The sequence below is a fragment of the Pocillopora damicornis genome, chromosome 3 (assembly GCF_964200805.1).
Source record: "Pocillopora damicornis chromosome 3, jaPocDami1.2, whole genome shotgun sequence".
NCBI lineage: Eukaryota > Metazoa > Cnidaria > Anthozoa > Scleractinia > Pocilloporidae > Pocillopora > Pocillopora damicornis.
The window spans coordinates 29,663,012-29,685,845 of NC_142672.1; the positions used below are offsets into that span (position 1 = coordinate 29,663,012).

Below are 22,834 nucleotides of genomic sequence, written 5' to 3' on the forward strand. Positions count from 1 at the left end.
GTGGGAAATGGTTGGATTGAATTTCTAGACATGAGAATAACTGGAGAAATAACCTCAAGTCCTACTTTACAAAATCACCATCATATTTCAAATCAATTTGCACAAATCACCTTTAATAATGTCATTAATAAGAACACTAGATATTCTTAAAATATCGCACATCAGGGTTTTATATTACACTAAATGAACATCATTTCATAGGTAAAGATTGTTATTAAAATAGATTGTACAAATCAGCGGCTAAATTAAATCTTACTGTTGTTCAAAAGAAGCTACATAATTTTGCTGCAATATTTCAACTTTGTTCAAGACACATGTTAATTAAGACTTCCCAACCTCCGCCATCCACAACTTCTTAGATATTTATCTATCTCATCTCTTACTTATTTTTTGTTTTTTCTCACCAGATGACACTTTTTTGAGGCACAAAAGGGCAACATAGCTAAATGTAGAGCCTTTAAAAAAAATAGCTGTTTTTCATATCACAGTAATGTTCAGAATATTTAAAACACAGGATAGAACCATCAAAATTACAGTGATAGTTTCTATTGATCTAGACATGTTTAAGTTTTATCAATTTTATTATCTTTAGATACAGTATGCATATAACATCTTTCCAAAATCAACAATTAATCCCTCCACACATAATTTAAAACAAAGTTAAAAAGCTAAAATATATATATATTAATATTATGAACAGGTGTATTAATGTTACTTTCCTCCTTTATCTATGAATGGGGATGTTTTCTTTTCATCATGTAACAGACTTCAACATTTAACTGGATCAATGGACCCTGAAGCCTGGTTTCAAAAGCTGGTGTTAGTAACTAGTGGAGAACCAAGAGCAAGCATAACAGCTTAGAGCTAGCTCACATTTAACCCTTTGACTCTTGGGATCTCATCTGGAGTTGTCCTTACTATCTGTCATACAATGCATGTGATGTTACTTCAGAGAATTTGGTATCAGATCAACTAATAATCTAATTGATTATTTTTTTTCTTCATTCCCATCATTTGTATGCTTGATATTGTATTCTTATTGTAGGGAGAAATGCTGTCTTGGTCACTCATGGGATCGAAAGAGTTAAGCTAAGATACAAGTTTAAGGATAAGTAAATGAGCAAGCACAATTTCTTTTCCTTGCTTATATCTGTGCTTCCAATGAATTGAGTTGTGTTACATCAAAACAGCTGAGCACAACATAATGAAACTCTGTTTGTATGGTAATTCACAAGACAGTACATTATAGCATCTGATGAACCAAAGTGCTTGTTCTGTGCCAGTCAACCTGTATGAGCTTCACAGACAGGAACTCATATCTCACCTTATTTCTTCTTTTCATTTTACACAACATAATTCAAATGCTTGTACTTACATTCAAAACATAATTGTGAAAAGCAAAAGCCTTAAAATACAATCAGTAATATATCTATTATACAAGGATATCTGTTATACAAGGATACCCATAGCCTATATAATTGACATGTACAGTTATCATAATCCTGATGCTTAAGTTAACATTATTACCCAGTGATTTACAAGATAAATATGGGATGGTTGTGGCAGCACTGTTGAATCCACTATAGAATGCCTCTTCTAAGCAAGCTAGACTTAAGCTCTTTATAGATGTTCAGTTGGTGTTCTGGCTTCAGAGATAAGACTTGTTGCAACACTTTGTGTGGTTGAGGTGCCCTGTATACAGAAAATCACATAGTTGCTTGAGCAATGTCAAGATAATGTTAAGTTTGTAAAGTTCCCTTTCAAAGCTTACACTGTCACAAGTCACTACTTGGCCATCAAGGTCCAGTTGTTCAAAGGTTGATTAGCCCTAACCCAAGGTGGAGTCTCAGTCCAGGTTTCTTTATCACTTTAAGCAAAAGCCTTTACAGAATAATTTTCTCTACAATTTTTGAAACATCCAATAATCAAATTCTAGACAAAAAGAATTAAACTGAATTATCTTTTAAAGCTTTCAGATCTGAGATCAGATTTCATACTAACACTGGATTATCTTAACCCAGCTTTGAACAACCCAGCCCCAAGTTAAGAAAAGTGATTGTGTTGTTGTGCAATCTGACATCAGTATGCCTTTCATAAATCTGGCAAAGTAAGAGAATCAACAAAACTTAATCAGCCTAAGTGTGAACACCACATTCTCTTAACTCATTTATAAGGAAACCTATTGCTGCTGGTGGAAAGAATTTCAACCAAAGAATACTTCAAGTGACCAAGCAGTTTATCCACCATACCTTATAAATGTGGAATGGTAAACATAAACAAAAGTTGCCATGAGGAACTGACAGTCAAAGCGATCTACTAGACCTCCGTGTCCAGGAATGGTATCACCAAAGTCCTGAAGGACAAAACAAAATTAAAACAAAACAAACCAAAAAAAAACACACACACACACCATATCTTACAAATGTAGCTTTCATCACTTCAGACATTTCTTTATGGGACAGTGTAACTGAAAATCAAATTGTCTCCACAAGCACTTTTTGAAAGTTGATCTGAAATTTATATCCCTAGCTGCTTCTTCAACAGATGACTGAAGTAATCAGTGTAATCCTGCCAAATGACATGCAGTGTTCACTGGCTCCCTGCTAAAATTCACAAACACAATCTTGGACAATAAGATGGATAACTGACATGTAACCAAACCACCAACAGGAGAGTGCTTTCTTAGTTCTTTCTGGTGAGTCACAGGATCATAGATTTTAACAATTCAAAGCAGTGCATGATGGGTGGCAGCATAAATGAAAATCAAATCACATGTAACTGAATGCAAATTTGCATTCCAATACTTGTAGACATTATCAATACAAAAGAAGGTGGACTCTCTGTATACCTTGACTTTAAAGGCCCTCTTGAATCCACTCGCAAAGAAACCACCAAATGGTGCAATCAATGAACTGAAGAGTGACAGAACAATGGAGTGGAACTGCATTGGATATAGCCACACTTCATCTTGTGTCAAACCACCCTGAAACCAATACGTGGTATTTAAAACATAACTGTAACAATGAGCTGAGTATATGATGGGCTATGCAGAGGATAGAATTATGTCATTCTAATATGAGTCCACCTCCAACTCAAGCAACCGAGTTGCATCCAAACAGCAGCATCAGAAATTAAATTTTTCCAGCACATTTGAAGACAACTTTTGAACATCAAGGTTACTCTTTGGAATCATACATACAGTACATGGTACATGTAAGTGGTAACATTCCTGTACATAAAATTCTTAATGGCAAAGATAAGAATGAGACAGTTCCTGCCACATACATGTACTTCTCCTTAAATAAGCTGTTCAGCTGACCTCACTTTGGAGAACACCAAGGAGTAAAATGTTTCACTGAACAGAGAAACTGAGAACAATCTGTTTCTGAGGTTATCAAGAATTAAAACTTACAAATCCTAGAAGATATTTGACAGGAGCAGGAATGGTAAAGGCAGTCAATTTGTAAAGTGATGAAGGTTGACAAGTTGTCTTGAAGTCTGTTATTGAGCCACTGAACTGAAAGAAAGCAAAGCTTGCTTGTTTGAGACAAAGAAAATGAAAAGACTTCAGACAACAGTTACTTCTAAGATTTAGGGCTCAACATCATCTTTGCAAATCAAAGGATACCTCCCATAATTCCAAATTGGCTGGCTAAGCCACTTCATTTGCAAATAGGATTGAAGTGATTGCACTCAATGATAGAACTATATGCTGTCACAGCAGTCAATTCCTAAACCTTTTAACTCCCAAGATCTGATTGTTAATTCTCCCCTCCTGGCAATTACTAGCAAACAAGTTAGGCAAATTTGGTATGAGATCAAGATAAGAACTTCAACCTGATAAGTTTGGGTATTCTCATTTGCCCTTTGCTGGATAATGTATGGGTATTATGGGGAGAAGTTTCATGTTCATCACTTCTGGGAGTTAAAGGGTTAAATACCTACGTTTATTATTCTGAATGAAAAATTTGAAAAACCTGGCTTACAAAAGATTATTTAAATTTAAAATTGATTGGTTTGGTCACAAAGAATGAAAGTTTTTAAACTTGTTTACCAACTTTACCAATGCAGTTATCATAAAGTTAAAGATTCATAAATCTGGACCTTTATTTTCTTAACTTACCACCACAGGGCAGATGAAATACTGATACTGACACATGAAATAAGAGATCTAAGGAGAAAATAAAACAAATGACATCCAACACTGTTTCACAATCACAGAAAATGAAGTGAAAACATTATACAGGAGCAGAGAGGGGAAAGTAAACATATTGGTAATGACACTGGTTTGCTCTTCTAGAACATTGCAATCTCAATGGCAGAGTGTCAACCAATCTACTTTGTCATGGATTGCCCTTAAACTAGCATGCAGCAAAATTACTTACAAGCCATCCATATATCACTGTTGTCACTCCTCCACCGATGAAACCTTCCCATGTTTTCTTGGGTGAAAGCTGAAAGGAAATGCGTAGTTTAAAGTTAATCACTAATGAATCACTTGAAAATGTATGATGGAGTACAGGATGTATGTACTCAGTGAAATTTAGTGCTGGGTATAGAGTGACATAAAGAGAATGTGAATCCCTAAAGATAATTGCACTCATCAAACAGCTTGCTTCCACAGCATACATATGACCAGCTCCTTACAAGAAATCATTTTTGCCAGATTAAGGCAAGAAGAAGGCCTGGTTTGTGGGGGCATACCTACACTTTGGTGATAAAAAATACTGCCATGGTGGTGTTAAGAAACCAGTCACAAGAACTATGCAAGTATATGGGCTTCTGTGCTCAAATTTTAAACCACATTGAACTAGTATATAATTATATACCAGTAAACTATAAGTAGTATATTATTGGTAATTGTACTACACAAAAGACTGGAAGAAACAACATACCTTGATAAGAGGAGTTCGGCCAAAAAAGAATCCTATTTTAATGATCGCACACATAAAAAGAAGCAATGTTACCATTATTAGGTGCACAACAAACGTTAGGGATGCTCTGGCACTTAAAACAATTTAGTGACACCCTAATTGCCAGCTGAGTGAGAATGATTCTGTTTTCAGCAACAAGGTGTCACCAAAATTATATTAAGTTCAGTGAGATTATATAAAGAAAGGAAAGTGTGAAACTAAATTAGAATAAAATGAGATGGAGTAAAACAAAAGAATGTACATAAATAAATGAACAGTTTTGCTGGAAAGGAGTCTTTTGGAATGTTCAGAGTTGGTCTCTTTCTCTTGAAACATCATGTTTTAATCTCACTACTTTTTATTATGAAAGGTTTTCCTAAATCTTTCATTATCAGATTCTGTTTTCCAGAGTCTAAAAATTTAAAGCTAATCAAATTTCGAAGTGCAAACTTGACTTAATGAAACAAAGAAACATGGCAAGGCATTCCTAAAGGATGTACAAACAGAAGGGAAAGGTAGGCAAAAGATGTTAAGCACAACCAGCAACTTACCAAAAATATATGCAAAGATGTCATTGCAAATCACCATGCTGACAGGTAAAAAGAACCTGCAAACACAGCAGAGAGAAAAATAGTAATTAACATTACCATGCCTGAGATCTGAAAGCTAATTTTCCAATTACTCATTACTAGTGCCAGTACCACACATTTTTTCTAGTCCTAATAATTTTGTGTGATGATATCTCCCAGGTGATACATTCTTTACCCTTTCATTTAACCCTTTAACTCCCAGATCAAATTTGTAATTCTCTTTACTGCCAACCATACAATTTCTATTAAGTTAGCTCAGAGAAGTTAGTACTGGATTAACTAATTATCCCTAAATTGATATTTTTCTTTATTCTCATCACTTACCTGGTTGATATTGTATTGATATTGTAAGGAGAAATTCTGTCTTGGTCACTCATGGGAGTTAAAGGGTTAACTTCCAACATGGGATTTTTAATTCTCCTCTATAGCTGCTACAAATTTCCTTGTACTTCAGATATGAGAACTTGGTGTTAGATCAAGATATTGACTTCTAATTGATAAGTTTGAGTATTCTCATAACCTTTTTGCTGGGAACATAAGGATATTATAGGGAGAAGTTACATATTCATCACTTCTGGGAGTTAAAGGGTTATAAGCAATATACATCATCCCAAGCCAATAATTTACTCACCAAATGAGTCCTTCGAACAAGGTCTGCATAATGAGGTGTGATTGGGTGACAACAATCAGCAAAGTCACATGGGTCCAGCCAAACTAAAAGCAAAGAGGACAATTCACTATTTGCATTAGAACTCAATGCATCTTTCAATCAGACTAACAGATTACACAAAAATGTTCTGTCTTCGTTGATAGAAAAAGCACTGTCTTTCTTTTGTTTCTGTTTCACCAAAACAGTTCAACATTATTCAGAATACTTCTTGTACACTCAACAATGTTTGCATGCAGTGCTTGTTTCAATCTATCTTTGGAAATCTAAGTGAAAAGGCTCTGCTGGTTTTTTTTACATATACTCTCTCAAAAAAAAAAACACACAACAAAGCCTACATGATTTTTCTTCTTGAAACTTTGGATAGAAATACTACATGTACATGTAATTTCATAGAAATCACAAAAAATAATTACAAACATAATTACCAGTGAAAATTGCACTTTGTAGTGTTCCTTTTTTAAATTTAACACAAATAAAATGAAACCTGCAAGGAAACAACACTTGATTAATAATTTTTTGGCATATTTAATGTATCAGTGACTTTATATTATTTTATGCACGAGTGTTAGATTTGAAGCACATTTGCAATCTTGACAGCACCTGAGAAATAAAGGCTGACAGTGCAAAGCAATTTATTATACCTCTCAGTTAGTACAAGCACTATGATTTGTCAATTTATCACGAAGTATTTTATTGTACAGCCTCCTAATATCAATAGTTTGTTTGAACTGAAATATTTCTCCTCTATCTGAATCCAGAGATATAATTATGGAGCCTTATGTTTTTCTCTAGGATTTATGGCACTTTCAAACCCAAGCGGAAAAACCTGGTCCATAACTTACAACTTATGGATCTCAAAATCCATTAGTAAGAGCTATGTCTGCCAGTATAGTACACAAAACTACTCTGTAACCTTATAATCATTATTGTTCAACTGCTTTACTGTGCCGTTTGACAGGAGTTCCACCAAAAGAATCAATATCTTTTGGCTCATACCTGTACATAGAGAATAATACACATGTCTGCATGGACATGGAATTTCTCTTTGAGCATTCAACTTAATATACCCAGGTGTGCTTGCAGCCAAAAAATGAGATATTGAGTTGAACATGAGGATAGAAATTCTTTATGTACAAGTATTCATAGATTATTTTGTTTATTATATAAACACCACTAGCCCCTTATGACAAGAAAGTTCAACAAATGACTTTGAATTGAGAATAGTGGATGCTTTGCCACTCATTTAGCAACCTGGCAGAGTGGTGCAAAGGGCCAGTAATGTGTCAGAAGCTGATGGGCAATAAACACACCAAAAAATATCGTTATTTTTCAAATGCATGGTTACAGCTTTTTTAGGTTTGGAATTCCTTGTTAAACACCACAGTTTACACAGAATAATGTGATAGTGTGCTATTACTTCTTTAATACTCACCAATTAAGTAAAGTGAATACGAAATCAACCTGTGATAAGTTATGTACGTTTTCACCACTTCCTGCAAAAAAAAAAAAAAAAATTCAAAAATGACCAAACAAAACAGAAAATGAGAAAAAGAAAAAGAAAAAGAAACAATAGAAAATGGTTGATGATTCATTGAGGTAAATATAACTTTTACAGGCTAAAATAAACCTAAAAATAAGTAACACTTATGGTGTACCACTTACCTCTGATGCATCATCCACTTGTGGGTCTGGATTACCATTAAAATAATCTGTTATGCTCTCGCCATAAAAGAAAAAGTTTGCACATCCAAGAAAATACCTGTAAAAAAAAATGAAAAACATGACAAAATTACTTTCAGCTCCTGAAAATTTCCATCTGGAATGGATAATGAGAGGATCAGTAGGATCAATCTGTCACTGTATACTAGTTCCTACAACACAATCTGTAAACTGCAAATCATCCTACCAACTTAGGGATCTGAACCATGGAAGGTTGTATTTTTCATATTTCTTGTGTCCAATAGAGATGATCTCATGGTAACACTTGATTTGAATACACTGGATCTGCAAAATGAAAGGAGCAGTAGAATAGTTGTCTTCTTTAAGAGAATAGTTGTCCACTTCAGGGGTTAAGTGTCATACAACTATTTGCCCCTGATGGCCAGAACTCATCTAGCTTTCATTGACAGAAAGTGTAAGGGAACATTGCTTCTCTCCCCTTCCCTACAGGGTATACTAAACAGTGGCATGTTACCACCCCCCAGCATTTTGTTATTATTTTGAGTGTCTCAAAACTTGACTCAAATGTCTTGAAACTCGAAGCCTCACTCCCTTAAGTTTTCGAGAATTGAGGACTGAGCTTTGAGGGGGTGTCAAATTACTTTTCAGTGGTACTGTTTCCATTACAGTTTGCTGCTACCTGATAAAACCCCTTGGAGGAGAGAAGCATCCTAAGTGTATTTTAAAGCATCTTGCCCAAGAACACACGACAGTAACCATGATTGGTGTAAAATGTGATCTGGTAACAGTTCTCCAAAGGACAAACAATGTTGGCCAACAGGTAAGTCACTATCCAGACAATAAAAGGTAACAAATTGCACTGCGCTGTCTGATGAATGGAGTGAATACCATTATCCACTCTTGGAAAACCAGGGACCTGGAGTGCAACATGCCAACCAATACACCACAGAATCTCCTGACATGATTGTATAAACTAAAAACCATATCCACATGATGCCTTTTCATCGTGCACATTGCAGATATCCACCCTTTCTCTCACACTTTTCTTTTTGTTTACAATGTATGTGAAAACAGAGTTCTTAAAACTTACCAACAGGATTAAAGCAAAAGGACCTAAGTAAACTATAACAGAGAAACCTCCAATCATCACCAAAGAGAACATTCCTCTGATCCACCAGTTCCTCCATCTGGAAGACAAGAAAACAATGTTAACTGCTCTTTAAGACAAAACAAAGCACCACTGTATACTTACATGTAGATAAAAAAATCTAACTGATGTTTTTCCCTTGTGGCTAACAAATCTTCTTTGGAAAGTAGGTTAGAGATTTAGATGCTATAAGCAACGTACTGAAAATTACTTCAGTTGAACAAAGCAACATGAAAATTATGTGGCTCGTGAATTCTGCCCTTATTCCCCCTCCCTTCCAAGCATTGAATGTTTTAAGGGGGAGTCCTAGTGCTGAACCTATTTTTTGGTCACAAAGGGGTATTTTCAAGGACTTTCCCTCAACTTTATCCCAAGTTTAAGAGGTCACTTTGATCTCTGGCTATGTTATCTGGTATTCAGTCTGTTTCCAACTACATAAACATTATGAAGTTTTAACTCAAGCAAAGTCACTGATGCTTGTTTTTTCCAGCTTTGACAGTTCATCTGGGTTGCCTTCTCCACAGCAGAAAGAGTTTAAGACCGAAAAAGCCAGCAAAACCTTGTAAAATAACTAGCCAAGCTTGCTGACTGCCAGTTCTTACACTAACTGCAACAAACATTTGTCTGTAAGATGTGTTCTGTATATTTCTTGATAAGCAAAACATAAATTACAGTGACATATCTATAGAGAGCACCTTACACTGCTAGTTCTTACACTCACTATAACAAACATTTGTCTGTAAGATGTGTTGTGTATACTTCTTGATAAACAATACGTAAACTACAAAGACACATACGGAGAGAGCACCTTGCAATGCTAGTTCTTACACTCACTGCAGACAAACATTCATCTGTAAGATTTGTCCTATATACTTCTCAATAATCAATACATACACTAGGAAGACATACATAGAGAGCAGCTCACCGTGGATTCAAGCTTGCTAACATGCTTGGTTGTTCTACAGGAGCTGAGTCTGAGTAAGTTTCTCTTTTATCTTCTGAGGGCGGTATTTCCTATCAAAACAAAACATAACTAAATCTTTAATTTGTCATAAAGGGAATTTTAGATCTGGTAACAGTTATGTGCAAATAGCTGCACTCCAAGCGACTCTGTATAATTTCTCCAGATAAAATTGTGGTGAAAGCCACAAATTTCACGACATTACTTTGTTACTTACTGCACTAATTTTGCATGAAAATCTTTTAAGACCTAGTTTATCATATATTACTTATCCCTTTCCATTAAGTCTCACAGAGTGCGAAGCCTTAAGACAATAAGCACAACTCATATTTGACTGTGATAGTTGGACAGCCACTTTACCAATGACAAAGCCAGTTTGCAAAGTGAAAATTTTTCCTGTGCCTCATCCATTTTCTCCTGTTTGTCATTTTCTTTTAAGAATGAATAAATAATTTTGTGTAATCACTTCATATTTTTAGTGCACCAAATGGTGAACATTAATCAAGTTGAGGCTTAGGACAGTGTGCTTACATAAGTAGAATTCTAGAAAAATACAATTATTGACCTGTTTCTCTTGATTTCTGTTTTCCTCTTTCTGCAAATAACAAAAGAAAGAGGGAAAGTTCCTTACATGTTGAATTCTAGGTCTACTGATGTTATACATGTATACATAAATTGCTATCTTGCCATTATATCATTCTCACAAGAGAAGAATTATAGAGGCTTTCTTAGTGATATAGTTCTAATATTTGTTTGTGTGAAAATGATCCTTATCTAGTTGGAATATTCTTGCCTCTGCCTTATTTTCATAGACATACCTCCAGAGGTTTCCTCCAGGAATAAAGAAGCTCAGAAAAATCGTAAGAGAATTAATTCTACATTATCTGACTGTTATTTAAATTTTCTCATAAAAGCAAAATTCATCAAAGTGAAAGTTCAAATTTTGTGTAACTCACAAAATAATTTTCAATAATTCAGGATCTTAAGTCAGAAAAAAGTCTACTGTTTATAAAAGATACTGAATGTAAAAGTCTTTGGATAGAAAACAACAGATATTTTGCATTGTTAAACAAGCTTTTCAAAACCTAACAGCTATTTCAAAGTTTTGTTTCTCATTTATGTATACCTGCATCAGAAATCACCAACAAACACTGCCATTTCTACTGTCACTGCTATCCTTTTCAGACACAAAAACTCTCCTTAACCAACTGTTTGAATATTTGCATACCATATGGTCTCTAATAAAAAAAAAATTTTCTTCTTTCTATCTCTTCCTGTGTGCACATCCTCAAGCTACATTTTTTATTTCTATTATTGTGCATATCATGGATAAAAATATATTTTGCTTGATATGATGATACAATGATAGAAAGAAAACTGAGAAGTAGAGAGGCTGATTTCATTTCCTTCACCAAAAAAAATTTTTTTTAAAGGTTGCAGGCAATTATATACTTGACTTAGTACACTTTTGCCTTGCAGTTGATTTAATTTTGCTGTATTTGTAAATCAATGAGAGCACCTGTGAAATAAGAACAGGCACATCATTTTCGTTTTTGATGCTTTTATTAACAAGAAACTATCGTCAACCACGCTCCTCTTCACGATGTAAGTAAACATCGAATATTAGCTGTCAAAAAATGAAAACTTAATATGAGATTCGGTTGAAACAAAAGACAATTCTAAGAAAACGTAAGTAAACAAAGGCGCCCGACCAATAGAAACGTTGGTTGTTTGAAAAATATGACCAATCTGCATATCATAAGATTCGCGATTATGATCAAAGTGCAGTTTTGCAGTGCCGTAAGAACGGAATCAACAATATTTTATAGAGACACTAAGAATATCCTTGCGATATGACAATGCTTTATGTAATTGACAGTTTGGCATAATAAGATTTGTAACACGGTAGCCTCGCGTGATCCGAAAAATACTGGTCGACCATTGAACGTAGCAAAACATTGTGGAGAATGCTTGAGAATCAACAACGTCTTTTGCAGTAAATTTGCATTTCTGCGGGAATGAAAAAAGCAGCAACACCGCAAGATTTTGCAAAAAAAAGCGGTGGTAGTAATTAAACACCAATGCTCGAATAAAAGTTAAAATGCTGACCACAGCACGATTTGTGCCGAATGAGAAAAAGTTTAGTATATGATTGCTGGAAACATAACATCGATCGCCTGATCTGGTGAATCTTGCAGCCCACGCAGTAATACAAAGAAGAAACTCGACCAAATAATGCTATTAAGAAAAGGTTAGGTAGAGGTAGTTTGACAGCCTCACAATCAGCTAGCAAAAAACATTGCAGAATCCAAGACACCAATCTTGACAACAACTTTACCTTCAGACCATCAAAGAGATCTTCGCTCGATCCATTCGCAGTTAAGCCTTCTTTTCCACGTCTTCTTGTCGCACCTACTTCTGTGGACATTTCCCAAGGAGATTATCTCCTGTGTGAGGTCGATTTTCACCACAAGCGCTGGAAGTTGAGCTCCATCAAAGGTGAACTTTATAGCGGCTAGGTTTTGATCAGTTGTCTTTCAATGGCGAGGTGCATGGCTCGCTAAGATCTCTGGGAGCTAGGGCTTGCCGCTGAAGGAGCCAAACTGGTGGCGAAACCGCCTCGATCTGAGGGTACTTTGTTTATAAGTAAACAATGATAAAGGTGCAACTGTAAATTAAAAGTGTTCATTTCATTTGAAAATTGAAGCTGCCTCATAGATTTGAATTAATTCAGCCAGAATTTTTTTTTCATTTGTTGTTTTTTTTTTTTTATCACAGGCTTGAATTGATTGTAATCGGCGTAAGTAATAATTCTCAGCCATTATCTACATCTATATCTATCCTATTCCCAGGTCTTCCTCTACATTTTTCTAATATCAACAGCGCTTTTGAAAAAGGCATGGAAACCCTTTTTTTTTCAAAGAAAACTTGGCATCTCCAACAGAAAGGACAATATGTCTTTGTTATTCTTTGACTGTTGCAGAAGCTTAGCATTTAGAGATGCGATTCAGAAATTTTGCCCATTTCCGGTTTTTTTTTTTTTGGTGGCCTGAAGGTCGAGTCTCTTTGCTCTGAAAAAAATATTGTGCATGTCTTTCAATTCATGCGGTCAAAATATTATGTCATACGGGCTGATGAAGAAGGGTTTTGCTCCAGATTCTGGGATGCAAGATAGCGACCTGTGAGAAAGTCCGCATTGCAGGGAGATATTGTGGAGACCGTCAATAGGCCGGTCATGGCTGTGCACGGCAACTTCTGAGCAACTTCTGGCGTTTCGAATTTTTGTATTTCTTAGCAATTTTTGCGCACAATATTGCTTTAGAGCACAAATTTAGCACGGAAAGTCAACGATTTATTCAAATTTCTCAAATTTTTATCAACCTTTTGAACACATAGCCTGTCACCCTCGACGAGCTTTGCTTAAGAAAAAAATTCTCACCAGGGAAGTGTAAAATGATCCATAGGCTTGTCAAAGTAAAGCGAGAGGACTCAATTAGCAAGTGAAAGAGATGTGTTCGCCTTCAAACGTGAAATTAATTTAAATTGACAGTTAAAATGTAAACTGGCGCGAGGATCCGCGCGGCTTGCGCTTTATGAGTGCTACGTAAATTTAGGACCCTTTCGCACATTTTTCTCTTTGGAAATAACCACGCAATCATAGCATGAATGGCAATTTCCACAAATGCGGTATCCACAAAAAGAGGTTATCGTTTTTTCTATAAGGTAAGGTTTTAACTGTGTATTACTTCGCGATAAAGAAATTCTACTCGCTGGCCTGACCAATTTGGCGTTAAGGTAAGGTTGTGTGCCTGATGATTTCTGTCTAGAGCGATACAATAACGCACGATAAATCTCGCCCATATTTGCGAGCAGTTTTCTTAACTGATGCCAGTAGTTATACTGAAAAAACGAAAAATAAAACATTTAATCAACAGTTCATATAAAAATATTAAGAAATTCGGGTCGCAACTGTTTGAATTTTTGTTAATTTTTTAGCATTTACCTGCATTTTACGGGCACAATCGGGACAGGCCTAACCGTCAAACGTCTTCGCATGTGCGGAAGTTGTTGTGGCTAGGGTCGTCACTCGGATCGTGGCCTGGTGAATGGACTGCTTTCTGGCTGCCAGAACTAACTTGTTTTACAGGAATAATAGAAAACCATGCAAGCCAGGAAGTCACGGTGTTTCAAAAGCATCTAACCTTTTTGATAGAGCTCAAACGAAATGGTAAATTGACAGGTTACAGGTAGTCGGATGGGATTTATGTTCGAGAAGACTCAAGTTTTCCTTTTACTTACTTTTGTTACTTTCAAAGATTCCTATGGACGTTTCCATTTTTTTCACACAGTCTTAATTATAACCTGCACATGAACCTATTTTCGAAAAAATGTTGTTTCAAAAATCGAAACGCCAGTACACTTCATATGTAAAAGTCATAGCCGAAAATAAAATGGCAAATATATAACATCTGTCTTTATCAGTTTGACAGCCGCACTCAAACTTGAAAAATCTCAAAAATATTTGTATAGGATGCTTTACACATTTTTCTTATTTCCGATTAACTTTCGGCCTTTTCAGACGGTCAGTCAAGTTTATTGTTATTTTTTGGCAGCACAGTACTCTATATGACACGAATACCAAAATCACCGGCAGGTGTATAACTTATGATATACACACGACTTCAAACTGATTAAATGGTTCACAGTCGATTGTCCACTTAGCAATATTTAGTTTATAACAACTGTATTGGACTGACAGCTCATATCGCAGGAAACAGGGGAGAAAAGGTTTGTTTTACTACGTAGAATTGGACACGATTTCAAAATAAATATAAATTATCGACGATTATAGCTTATAATGATCCCTCGTATGTAAAATGTTATTCTGCTCTCAGATAAGTTTCCTCGTCATCATAATATTAACCGAATCTTGATAACTCAAACCCTCGATATTTCGAACCTCGCGCTAACTCGAACCAAATTCGATTTTCCCCAGATTTCCGCCATACAATGACAGTAATTTTTTTCCTTCGTGCCCCGAACCCTCGATGCTTAGTGCTAATGAAAAATATTTTTCCTTGTAAGTTCCACAAGTTTCAGAGATTCCGCGCGTCCACAGTCAATAATTTCATAGACTGATCTTGGCCCAATTGGACTATTTTTAAGGAGTCTGTGATTGCCCTACTCAACCTAGGTTAACATATATTCGCTGTGCATTAAGGCAGTTCGGGTAAACAAAATATTCAGTTGTTTACGGTGCCTTAACTATTCTTTTAAAATCTTAAGTGACTAAATGTTGCCGGCCAAAGCTTCAGAGAATTTTACCAGTTTTTCCCAATCACTGCCCATTGTCCAATGTCCAACATCAACACATGCTCTTAAAATGAAAGTCAAACAATGTTACTATGTTTTATTGTTTGCCTGATATTGCCTATCCGCTCTCAATGAGCTGATCCCTTAAAATTTATTTCCTTTACGTCACCAACACGCATACTTTAGGTCTACCTGCGCACGAAAGCAATGAACTGTGAGAGGATAATTTTACGGAAAGAACCGAAAATCTCCGGGATTAAAATTAGAAGTTTATCGGAGTTGCTTGAGGTCTAGTTCATCCCCGGAGCCACCAACAAAAGTAAGTCACGCTTCCAGAATGAATAACTGTCAAATTTTAGGTTTTATTTCGGCTTATATACGATAAAATCGCATGATCATTTGCTAGCCATGACACATCCTAGCTCTCGTTCTTATATATGCTTCAATAGACGGGTTTGGCTTTTGTGTTTAGATATGTCTTGCCTCCCAAATCAGATTTTTCAGATAGTTAAATTGGGTCTATTCGGGCATCTTTTCGTGAACTCAGCTATGTGTGACAAATCGCACAGTTGTTACTACCAAACTGAACTATATTGGGTGGCAACGGGGATGTAAACAAGTTAGCTGACCTAGCGAACTCTAACCTGTGATCAGGCGTTCTTTCCTTCTAGCATATCTATTTCGCTTCCCAAAAATATAGAACGCCTGGTCGCCTGTTTGGCGAATCCCAGCTCACAGCACTCTTTATTAACGTGACTTGGAAAACGGCTCTGTTTAGAAAATCTTTAGATTGGAATTTACCTTGAGGACGGATTTTACACAAAATTAGTTATCGAGAATTGTGACAACTAAAATGAAACCACTGTTTTTCATAATCGCAGCGTAGAAGCAACAGACATGCCGACCATTACATCATGATATGATTCTGATCATGTATATCCTTGTCAGTAGTTTGTTACGAAAGCAAATCTCCACTTTTTTTCATTTGTATTTAGCTGTTTCTTTCTTTCACGCTCAGGTGATTTGATAAACGCGCTACAAGTCGATACAAGTATTTTAGGCAACACAATGGCTTCATTCATCAGCGACGGTACTCAAAATAAAGCCAGCGATGAGGTGTGGATGCGGGCTCCGGCGTCACAATGTATCCCTTGGCTTGTTGTAATCAGCGTCGAGTCTTTGGTCATAACCGTCCTTAATATCATCACCATTATTGTATTTGTGAAGCAGCGCCGGCTACAGCGGCGGAGTACATACTTGATCATCCATCTGGCAGTAGTCGATCTCTTAGTTGGTGTTTCGGGACCTGCTTGGATTGCCAGATTGGGAGGTACCTGGTGTGATCTGTGGGGTGACAACAGTCCGACTGATGAAGAATCATGGATGAGAATACAAAAAGTTTTCGAGTCGATATTCTTGTTAGTGTCTCTTTGTAATCTCTCCGTTATTTCTCTAGAACGAGTTAACGCCACATTTTTTCCATTCAGGCATCGCTTTGTAAAAAACTGGGTTTATGGAGTGGTAATAGCAGTAACTTGGATTGTACCCTTAGCACTAAGAGCAACACAAATAGCAAGCCGTAATTTCAGTCTTAATTTCGATTTTATCGTCATACTTTCATACTTTGCAGTTCAACTATTTGTGATTTGTCTTTCCTATCTTTCTATCTATATCAAAGTTCGTTTCAATCGTCATCCTCAACAGCATGGTGCAGCCGGTCTGAGGGAAAGAAAATTGACGAGTACATTTTTTCTTATCACTCTTGGATCATTGTTCACTATTCTGCCCACTGTAATAAGATTAAGTATCATTGTGTTTGATTTCCAGTTCTTCACGAGCCTTTCAAGGCGATCAACTATGAACTTTCTCCTCATAACCGTTACTTTCTTGTTTACGAACTCGCTAATAAATCCCATAATTTATGCCATAAGGATGCCGGAATTGAGGGAGGGAATTTTACGTATAATATTCCGCAGGAGTTCAAAGCGCTCAAGTAAAGACAAGGATGTTTTGCCTCAGCAAAATCTGTAGTTATTTACCTGCCTTGTAAATACAACACAATTTAGAATTGTTAAATAAAAAGTCTTTCCATTTCTTAAAAACAGCCTGATGATGTTGTTTTAAGTGTAGATGTAAAATTCATCTTAAAATTTCAATTTGGAGGGGAGAGAGTGGGGACGTCCATCTGAGTTAAAAAGAGGAGGTATTGTTTACGTCAATTTCTTTCATGACGAGAGTAGTATATGTACGTGGTTAATTGTACGTTTTTTGTCAGTAGAGTTTAATAACAACATGCAGTTTTGTCATGAAGGTAAAAGTAACAAATATTGCAGAAGTATTTCTAATATTGTGCGCAATTTTGCAAACTTTTAGATGATCTTTTCAATCGATAAAGAAGCCACAGGTGTGCTGTCGTGTTGCAAGACGCAAAATGGTTGGATGACGGAAGAATTTTAAGGGAGAACATGAAACACAGTATTTCTCCCTAGCTCTTCGGTGCTTTACCGCCTCCTAGTACTATAGAATAGGACAGAACACAATTTGTGTTATGATAGAATTCAGTAATTTTCCCATTCATCCGGCTCGTATCTCCAAAACAAATTTTATCAAAACAGGGAGGGAAAATTGGTTCAGCGCGAATCTTTAATTTCGTGAAGATTCCTTAATTAAGCTTATCACAATCACTGTTATAATGGTTTAATTAATTTGATAGGCCAACATTACAAAAACTGTCAATCACAAACGAGCAGTCCGAAAAAGTTTCCGGTTCTAGTAAAGAACGATTACTTCGAAATTCGAAAGGAATCTTCTGGTTGATAGCAAAGTTGCCATTCGGGAGCCATTGATCAAACAAAATTTGTTTCTTTTTCAGTACGTCTCTAAGAACTCCCTTCAATCGAGTAAAACATGCAATATTTCATCCCATCGAACTCTTGACCTCTTATAGCCTCCCGCACCAAGGGCTTGTTAGCGTCCGCTGGTAGAAACGCGTGACGAAGCTTGGGTGGGAGGCTAAACCTTCGACGAAAGTATCATTATTGATGTCATCTAGCTTATCATTTCATATTTGTTTCAAGGCCAAGTAAAAGATCACAGGCAGCCGCTGAGAACTCAAAGTAGAAACTAGCAAATTGTCTGAGGCGCGCGAATTTGCGAATGACTAAGTCGTTATTGGTTGAAGTTTGGCGCCTGCTTGGTCAAGAGGTTTGCGCGAGTTTTTTGACTGATCACAGAGCGCAGCAAGGTAAAACAGAAGGAAAACAGGACCAGTTACGCGGCGTCTGGAGCTAAAATAAAAAAAAAAAACTTTTTTCGTTTATTCGCTATACATCCCTAGACTTTGATTTTAAGTGTTTTGGACTATCTGAAAGAAAACAGAGCGCAGTCAAAATGTTTCAAGACCGATAAACAATAAAGACGAAATGACATCATTAATTCTGTAATTTTTAAATCAAGTTGTTTACGGCTTTATTTCATCTCAAAGCCCTTATATGGTCAATTGTTTTGCGCGGCGTTTCGGACCGGAAACATTCCTCTTCTATTCTTAGACATAGCTTCAATACACTGAAGTGCTGTCGCATGACTTCCCTGATGTCAACAAGTGTCACTTTCAATTCACAATATCAGTACACAATCCTCACGTGGACTTTGCTAAAGTTTACGGAATAAGAGAGATTCTTCTGTAACCCATCATTCTGTTCTTAACACAAATTTCAAATGTATATTACGCCAGCTTGTTTAAATTAACGTGCCACAATCTTTCAAATTTTTATTTTATTTACTTAGTATGCTTGGGTCTCAAATTGCCTTTTTTGGGAATGATGCCGAAAATAACATAACGTTGTTGCCTTGCAAATTTTCGGACGTCATCAAGATCAAGTTGCTGCCACCTCTTCCTGCAATTATTCTTCATAGGGATAAAAGCACTTTGAAATCCAAACAGGAAGCTGTGTTGAAAGGTCTCGGCTGGAACTGATATGAAGGAAGAGAGTAAGTGATACGGAAAAAATCACTGAAAAGGTCAAAGGTAAAAAAGATGTAGTCTGCGCTTAAGCAAATTGGCCAATCGAACACGAGCTTGTTCCGGTTTTCATAGTATGAGGCGACTATACTCCCGCTAGATAGGATGCCAGTCTGGACCTCTCTTTTAAAATTTCAGCGCGCTAACGGGTAGCCTGGGTAGAGGCAGATAGTAGGGAAAAACATAACATGTTTTGATGTGGCAAATTATCACAAACATCGAACCAAGATTAATTAAATGTAAAGAGCAAAGTTTCTGCATACTTGATTTCTTTATTGGTGTTATATGAGTTATTGAGCCGTTTCTACTCTCCTCCAATCAGTATTTACAGCGACGATTGCAGATTTGGGCTAAGTTGTTCAGAGAGCGGGGAAATCACTATCCAGCTGATAAGAGTTAATAAATGATTTTTGCGCTATCCACCTGACAAAGAATTATTCAGCGGATAGCGTTATCCAGCCTTTGAACAGGTGGGGCCAGAGGTGGGGGGTGGGGGGGAGGGGGTTTTTGAAGCAGCTAAGACGGTAGAGTACCTGCTTGATCATCAATCTAGCGATAGTCGATCTCCTTAGCTGGGGTCACGGGGATTTTTCGGAAACTCTTAGTGTGATCTGTGGGAGCTCAATAAGCCGACGAATATTATATTATGAATTAGAATACAACAGGGAGTCAGGGAGTCAGGTCAGGTACATCTTTTGCCTGCTACTGGTACCCTGTAACCCAGTACTACCTGCCGCAGAACCACCACTGCCTTGTGGTTGCTTTGGGAGAAGCAAAGGCTATGGGAGTAAACCCTGACAGAAAATCCGGAGTGGAGCCCCGTAGGCGGCTGGTGGAACAATGTGAAACCTTCCGGCAACTCCTGCAGCTGCGCTGGCACCAACCGTATCGGCTCGTCCTTTCCGTCGGACCCTACCAGCAACGCCGAGAGGGGGATCCTGGCGACTGGGCACACCAGGATTCCCATATCTTCCGCCCAGGCCTGCATCTGGAGTGGTCACTCCAGCTTCGCTGACCGGCGTAGGCACAACACGGAGAGCAGCAGTCTACCGGTTATAAGTCCAGGCTCGTTTGGCGTAGAGCCGGGCGCCAGGGGTTGCTCTCGACGGTGGGAGGGGTCTTCGAGCCCCATTGGGTAGCTAACGCCTGCCTCAAGCCGGGCAGCCCCCGGACAATTGAGTTGCTACCCCGCCACAACCTGCTTGCTCCATTGGGTGCTTGGAGCTTAGGCAAAACCGACAGGCAGGTTGTAAAGCCCCCGCACCAGGCAAACAACAAAGAAACAAGAAATCACCAGCCTTACAGCTTGCTACTTGGAACGTCAGAACAATGTGTCCTGGCCTCTCTGACGACCTCCAGCAAATCCATGATGCCAGGAAAACCGCCATCATCGACTGTGAGCTGTCCAAACTCAAGGTCGACATCGCCGCCCTTCAGGAGACACGCCTCCCCGCAAGTGGCAGTCTCAAGGAGAAGGACTACACCTTCTTCTGGCAGGGACTCGAGCCAGAAGAGCGCCGCCTCTACGGGGTCGGATTCGCAGTGCGCAACACCCTCCTGTCTTCAATGGAGCCTCCCTCTCAGGGGACCGCAAGGATCCTCTCTCTCCGCCTCTCGACCACCTCTGGACCAGCAAACATCTTCAGCGTCTACGCCCCCACACTCTGCGCTACAGCCGAGGCTAAGGATGCATTCTATGAGGAGCTTGAGGCCAAGATCAGAGAGATCCCACAGAAAGAAGACCTGTTCCTACTTGGAGACTTCAACGCCCGGGTAGGCTCAGACCACAACTCATGGCCGCGATGCATAGGACACTTCGGAGTGGGCAAGCTTAACGAGAACGGACAGCGGCTACTTGAACTCTGCACTTTCCATGGTCTGTGCATCACCAACACCTTCTTCTCCACTAAACCGCAGCACAGAGTGTCCTGGAGACACCCCAGATCCAAGCACTGGCACCAGCTGGACTTCGTCATCACCAGGAGGTCCCTGCTCAACCACGTGCTCATCACTCGCACCTACCACAGTGCCGACTGCGACACGGAACACTCCCTGGTCTGCAGCAAGGTGCGTCTCCAGCCCAAGCGCATTCATCGCTCCAAACAGCAAGGACGCCCCCGTATTGGCACAGCCAGAGTTTCACTCCCAGGACCGCGTGAGCGCTTTGCCGAGACCATGGAGAAAGCCTTAGAGGACTGCCCAACTGACAGTGCCACAGCGCGATGGAACTACATCCGAGACGCCATGTATGAGGCGGCCTCAGACGCCTTCGGAATGCGGGAGAGAAAAAGTGAAGACTGGTTCGAGGCGGGGATCAAGGAGATGGAGCCCGCCATCACTGCCAAGAGCAACGCACTCCTCGAGCACAAGAAACAGCCCTCCAAGGAAACACTGGCTGCCTACAGAGCTGCTCGCAACAAAGTCAAGAGGATTGCTCGCAAGTGTGCAAATGACTACTGGCTCGACCTGTGTCACAGCATCCAAATCGCCTCGGACTGTGGCAACATCCGCGCCATGTATGAGCGCATGAAGAAAGCCTTAGGCCCTAGCGCCATCAAGATTGCTCCCCTCAAGTCCACCACAGGCGAGATCATCACAGACCGCGGCAAACAGATGGAGAGATGGGCGGAGCATTACCAGGAGCTGTACTCTAGGGAGACCACTGTCACCCACACCGCCATCGAGAACACCACCCTACCCACCATGGAAGAGCTTGACACACCACCCACAGTCGACGAGCTGAGGAAAGCCATCAAGTCCCTTGCCAGCGGCAAAGCACCAGGCAGTGACGGCCTTCCCCCCGAGATTGTCAAGCTAGCAAGTGAGAGTTCTCTTCTCGGCCACCTGCACGATCTCCTGCTCCAATGCTGGGAGGAGGGCACGATACCCCAGGATATGCGAGACGCTAAGATTGTCACGCTCTACAAGAACAAGGGCGAGCGCAGCGATTGCAACAATTATCGTGGGATATCCCTTCTCAGCATCGTAGGAAAGGCCTTTGCCCAGAGGCGACTGCGCTGGCTCGGCCATGTATGCAGAATGGATGATGGACGCATCCCAAAGGACATCATGTACGGTAAGCTCGCCACAGGGACGCGGCCAACAGGACGACCAACTCTGCGCTACAAGGATGTCTGCAAGCGTGACTTGAAGACCTGCAACATCAGCCCTGGAAACCTTGAGTCAGCAACAGCCGACCGTACACTCTGGCGATCGACTGTCAAAGCCGGCGTCAAACAAGCCGAGTTGAAGAGGGAGAGTCAGTGGGAGGTGAAGAGGACTCGCAGGCGACAGAGGCTCCAGTCTGCCCCCATTCCACCAACCCCCACAAATGACTTTACCTGCGCAAAATGCCAGCGGGTCTGCGGCTCCCGCATTGGGCTTCACAGCCACAGCCGGCGGTGCAGCTTGACGTGATTTTACTTCTTAGGTGCAGATTTCCATTGTCTTCCGAGACAGGCGGTTGCCAACACAAAATACAACCGGAATTAGTATAACAGTTTCTTTTTCAACTAGTGTCCCTTTTTAACTCGTGAATT

At 39.0% G+C, this 22,834-nt stretch overlaps 2 protein-coding genes across 2 annotated transcripts; one reads left to right on the forward strand and one right to left on the reverse strand.

Moving 5' to 3' along the window:
- Nucleotides 1–92: 92 nt before the first annotated feature.
- LOC113681879 (phosphatidate cytidylyltransferase 1) lies at nucleotides 93–12,578 on the reverse strand. Its single transcript, XM_027199007.2, has 17 exons — nucleotides 12,300–12,578; nucleotides 10,527–10,556; nucleotides 9,926–10,014; nucleotides 8,944–9,040; nucleotides 8,080–8,177; nucleotides 7,836–7,932; nucleotides 7,606–7,666; nucleotides 6,599–6,657; nucleotides 6,135–6,217; nucleotides 5,465–5,520; nucleotides 4,896–4,927; nucleotides 4,386–4,454; nucleotides 4,124–4,171; nucleotides 3,413–3,517; nucleotides 2,849–2,983; nucleotides 2,250–2,353; nucleotides 93–1,692 (listed from the first exon to the last, which is right to left on the reverse strand). The coding sequence occupies exons 1-17, from the start codon at nucleotides 12,387–12,389 to the stop codon at nucleotides 1,581–1,583; spliced, it is 1,365 nt and encodes a 454-aa protein (XP_027054808.2). The 5' UTR covers nucleotides 12,390–12,578; the 3' UTR covers nucleotides 93–1,580.
- Nucleotides 12,579–15,455: 2,877 nt separating this feature from the next.
- LOC113681889 (melanocortin receptor 5) lies at nucleotides 15,456–17,376 on the forward strand. Its single transcript, XM_027199021.2, has 2 exons — nucleotides 15,456–15,593; nucleotides 16,293–17,376. The coding sequence occupies exon 2, from the start codon at nucleotides 16,343–16,345 to the stop codon at nucleotides 17,303–17,305; it is 963 nt and encodes a 320-aa protein (XP_027054822.2). The 5' UTR covers nucleotides 15,456–15,593; nucleotides 16,293–16,342; the 3' UTR covers nucleotides 17,306–17,376.
- The last annotated feature ends 5,458 nt before the right edge of the window (nucleotides 17,377–22,834 follow it).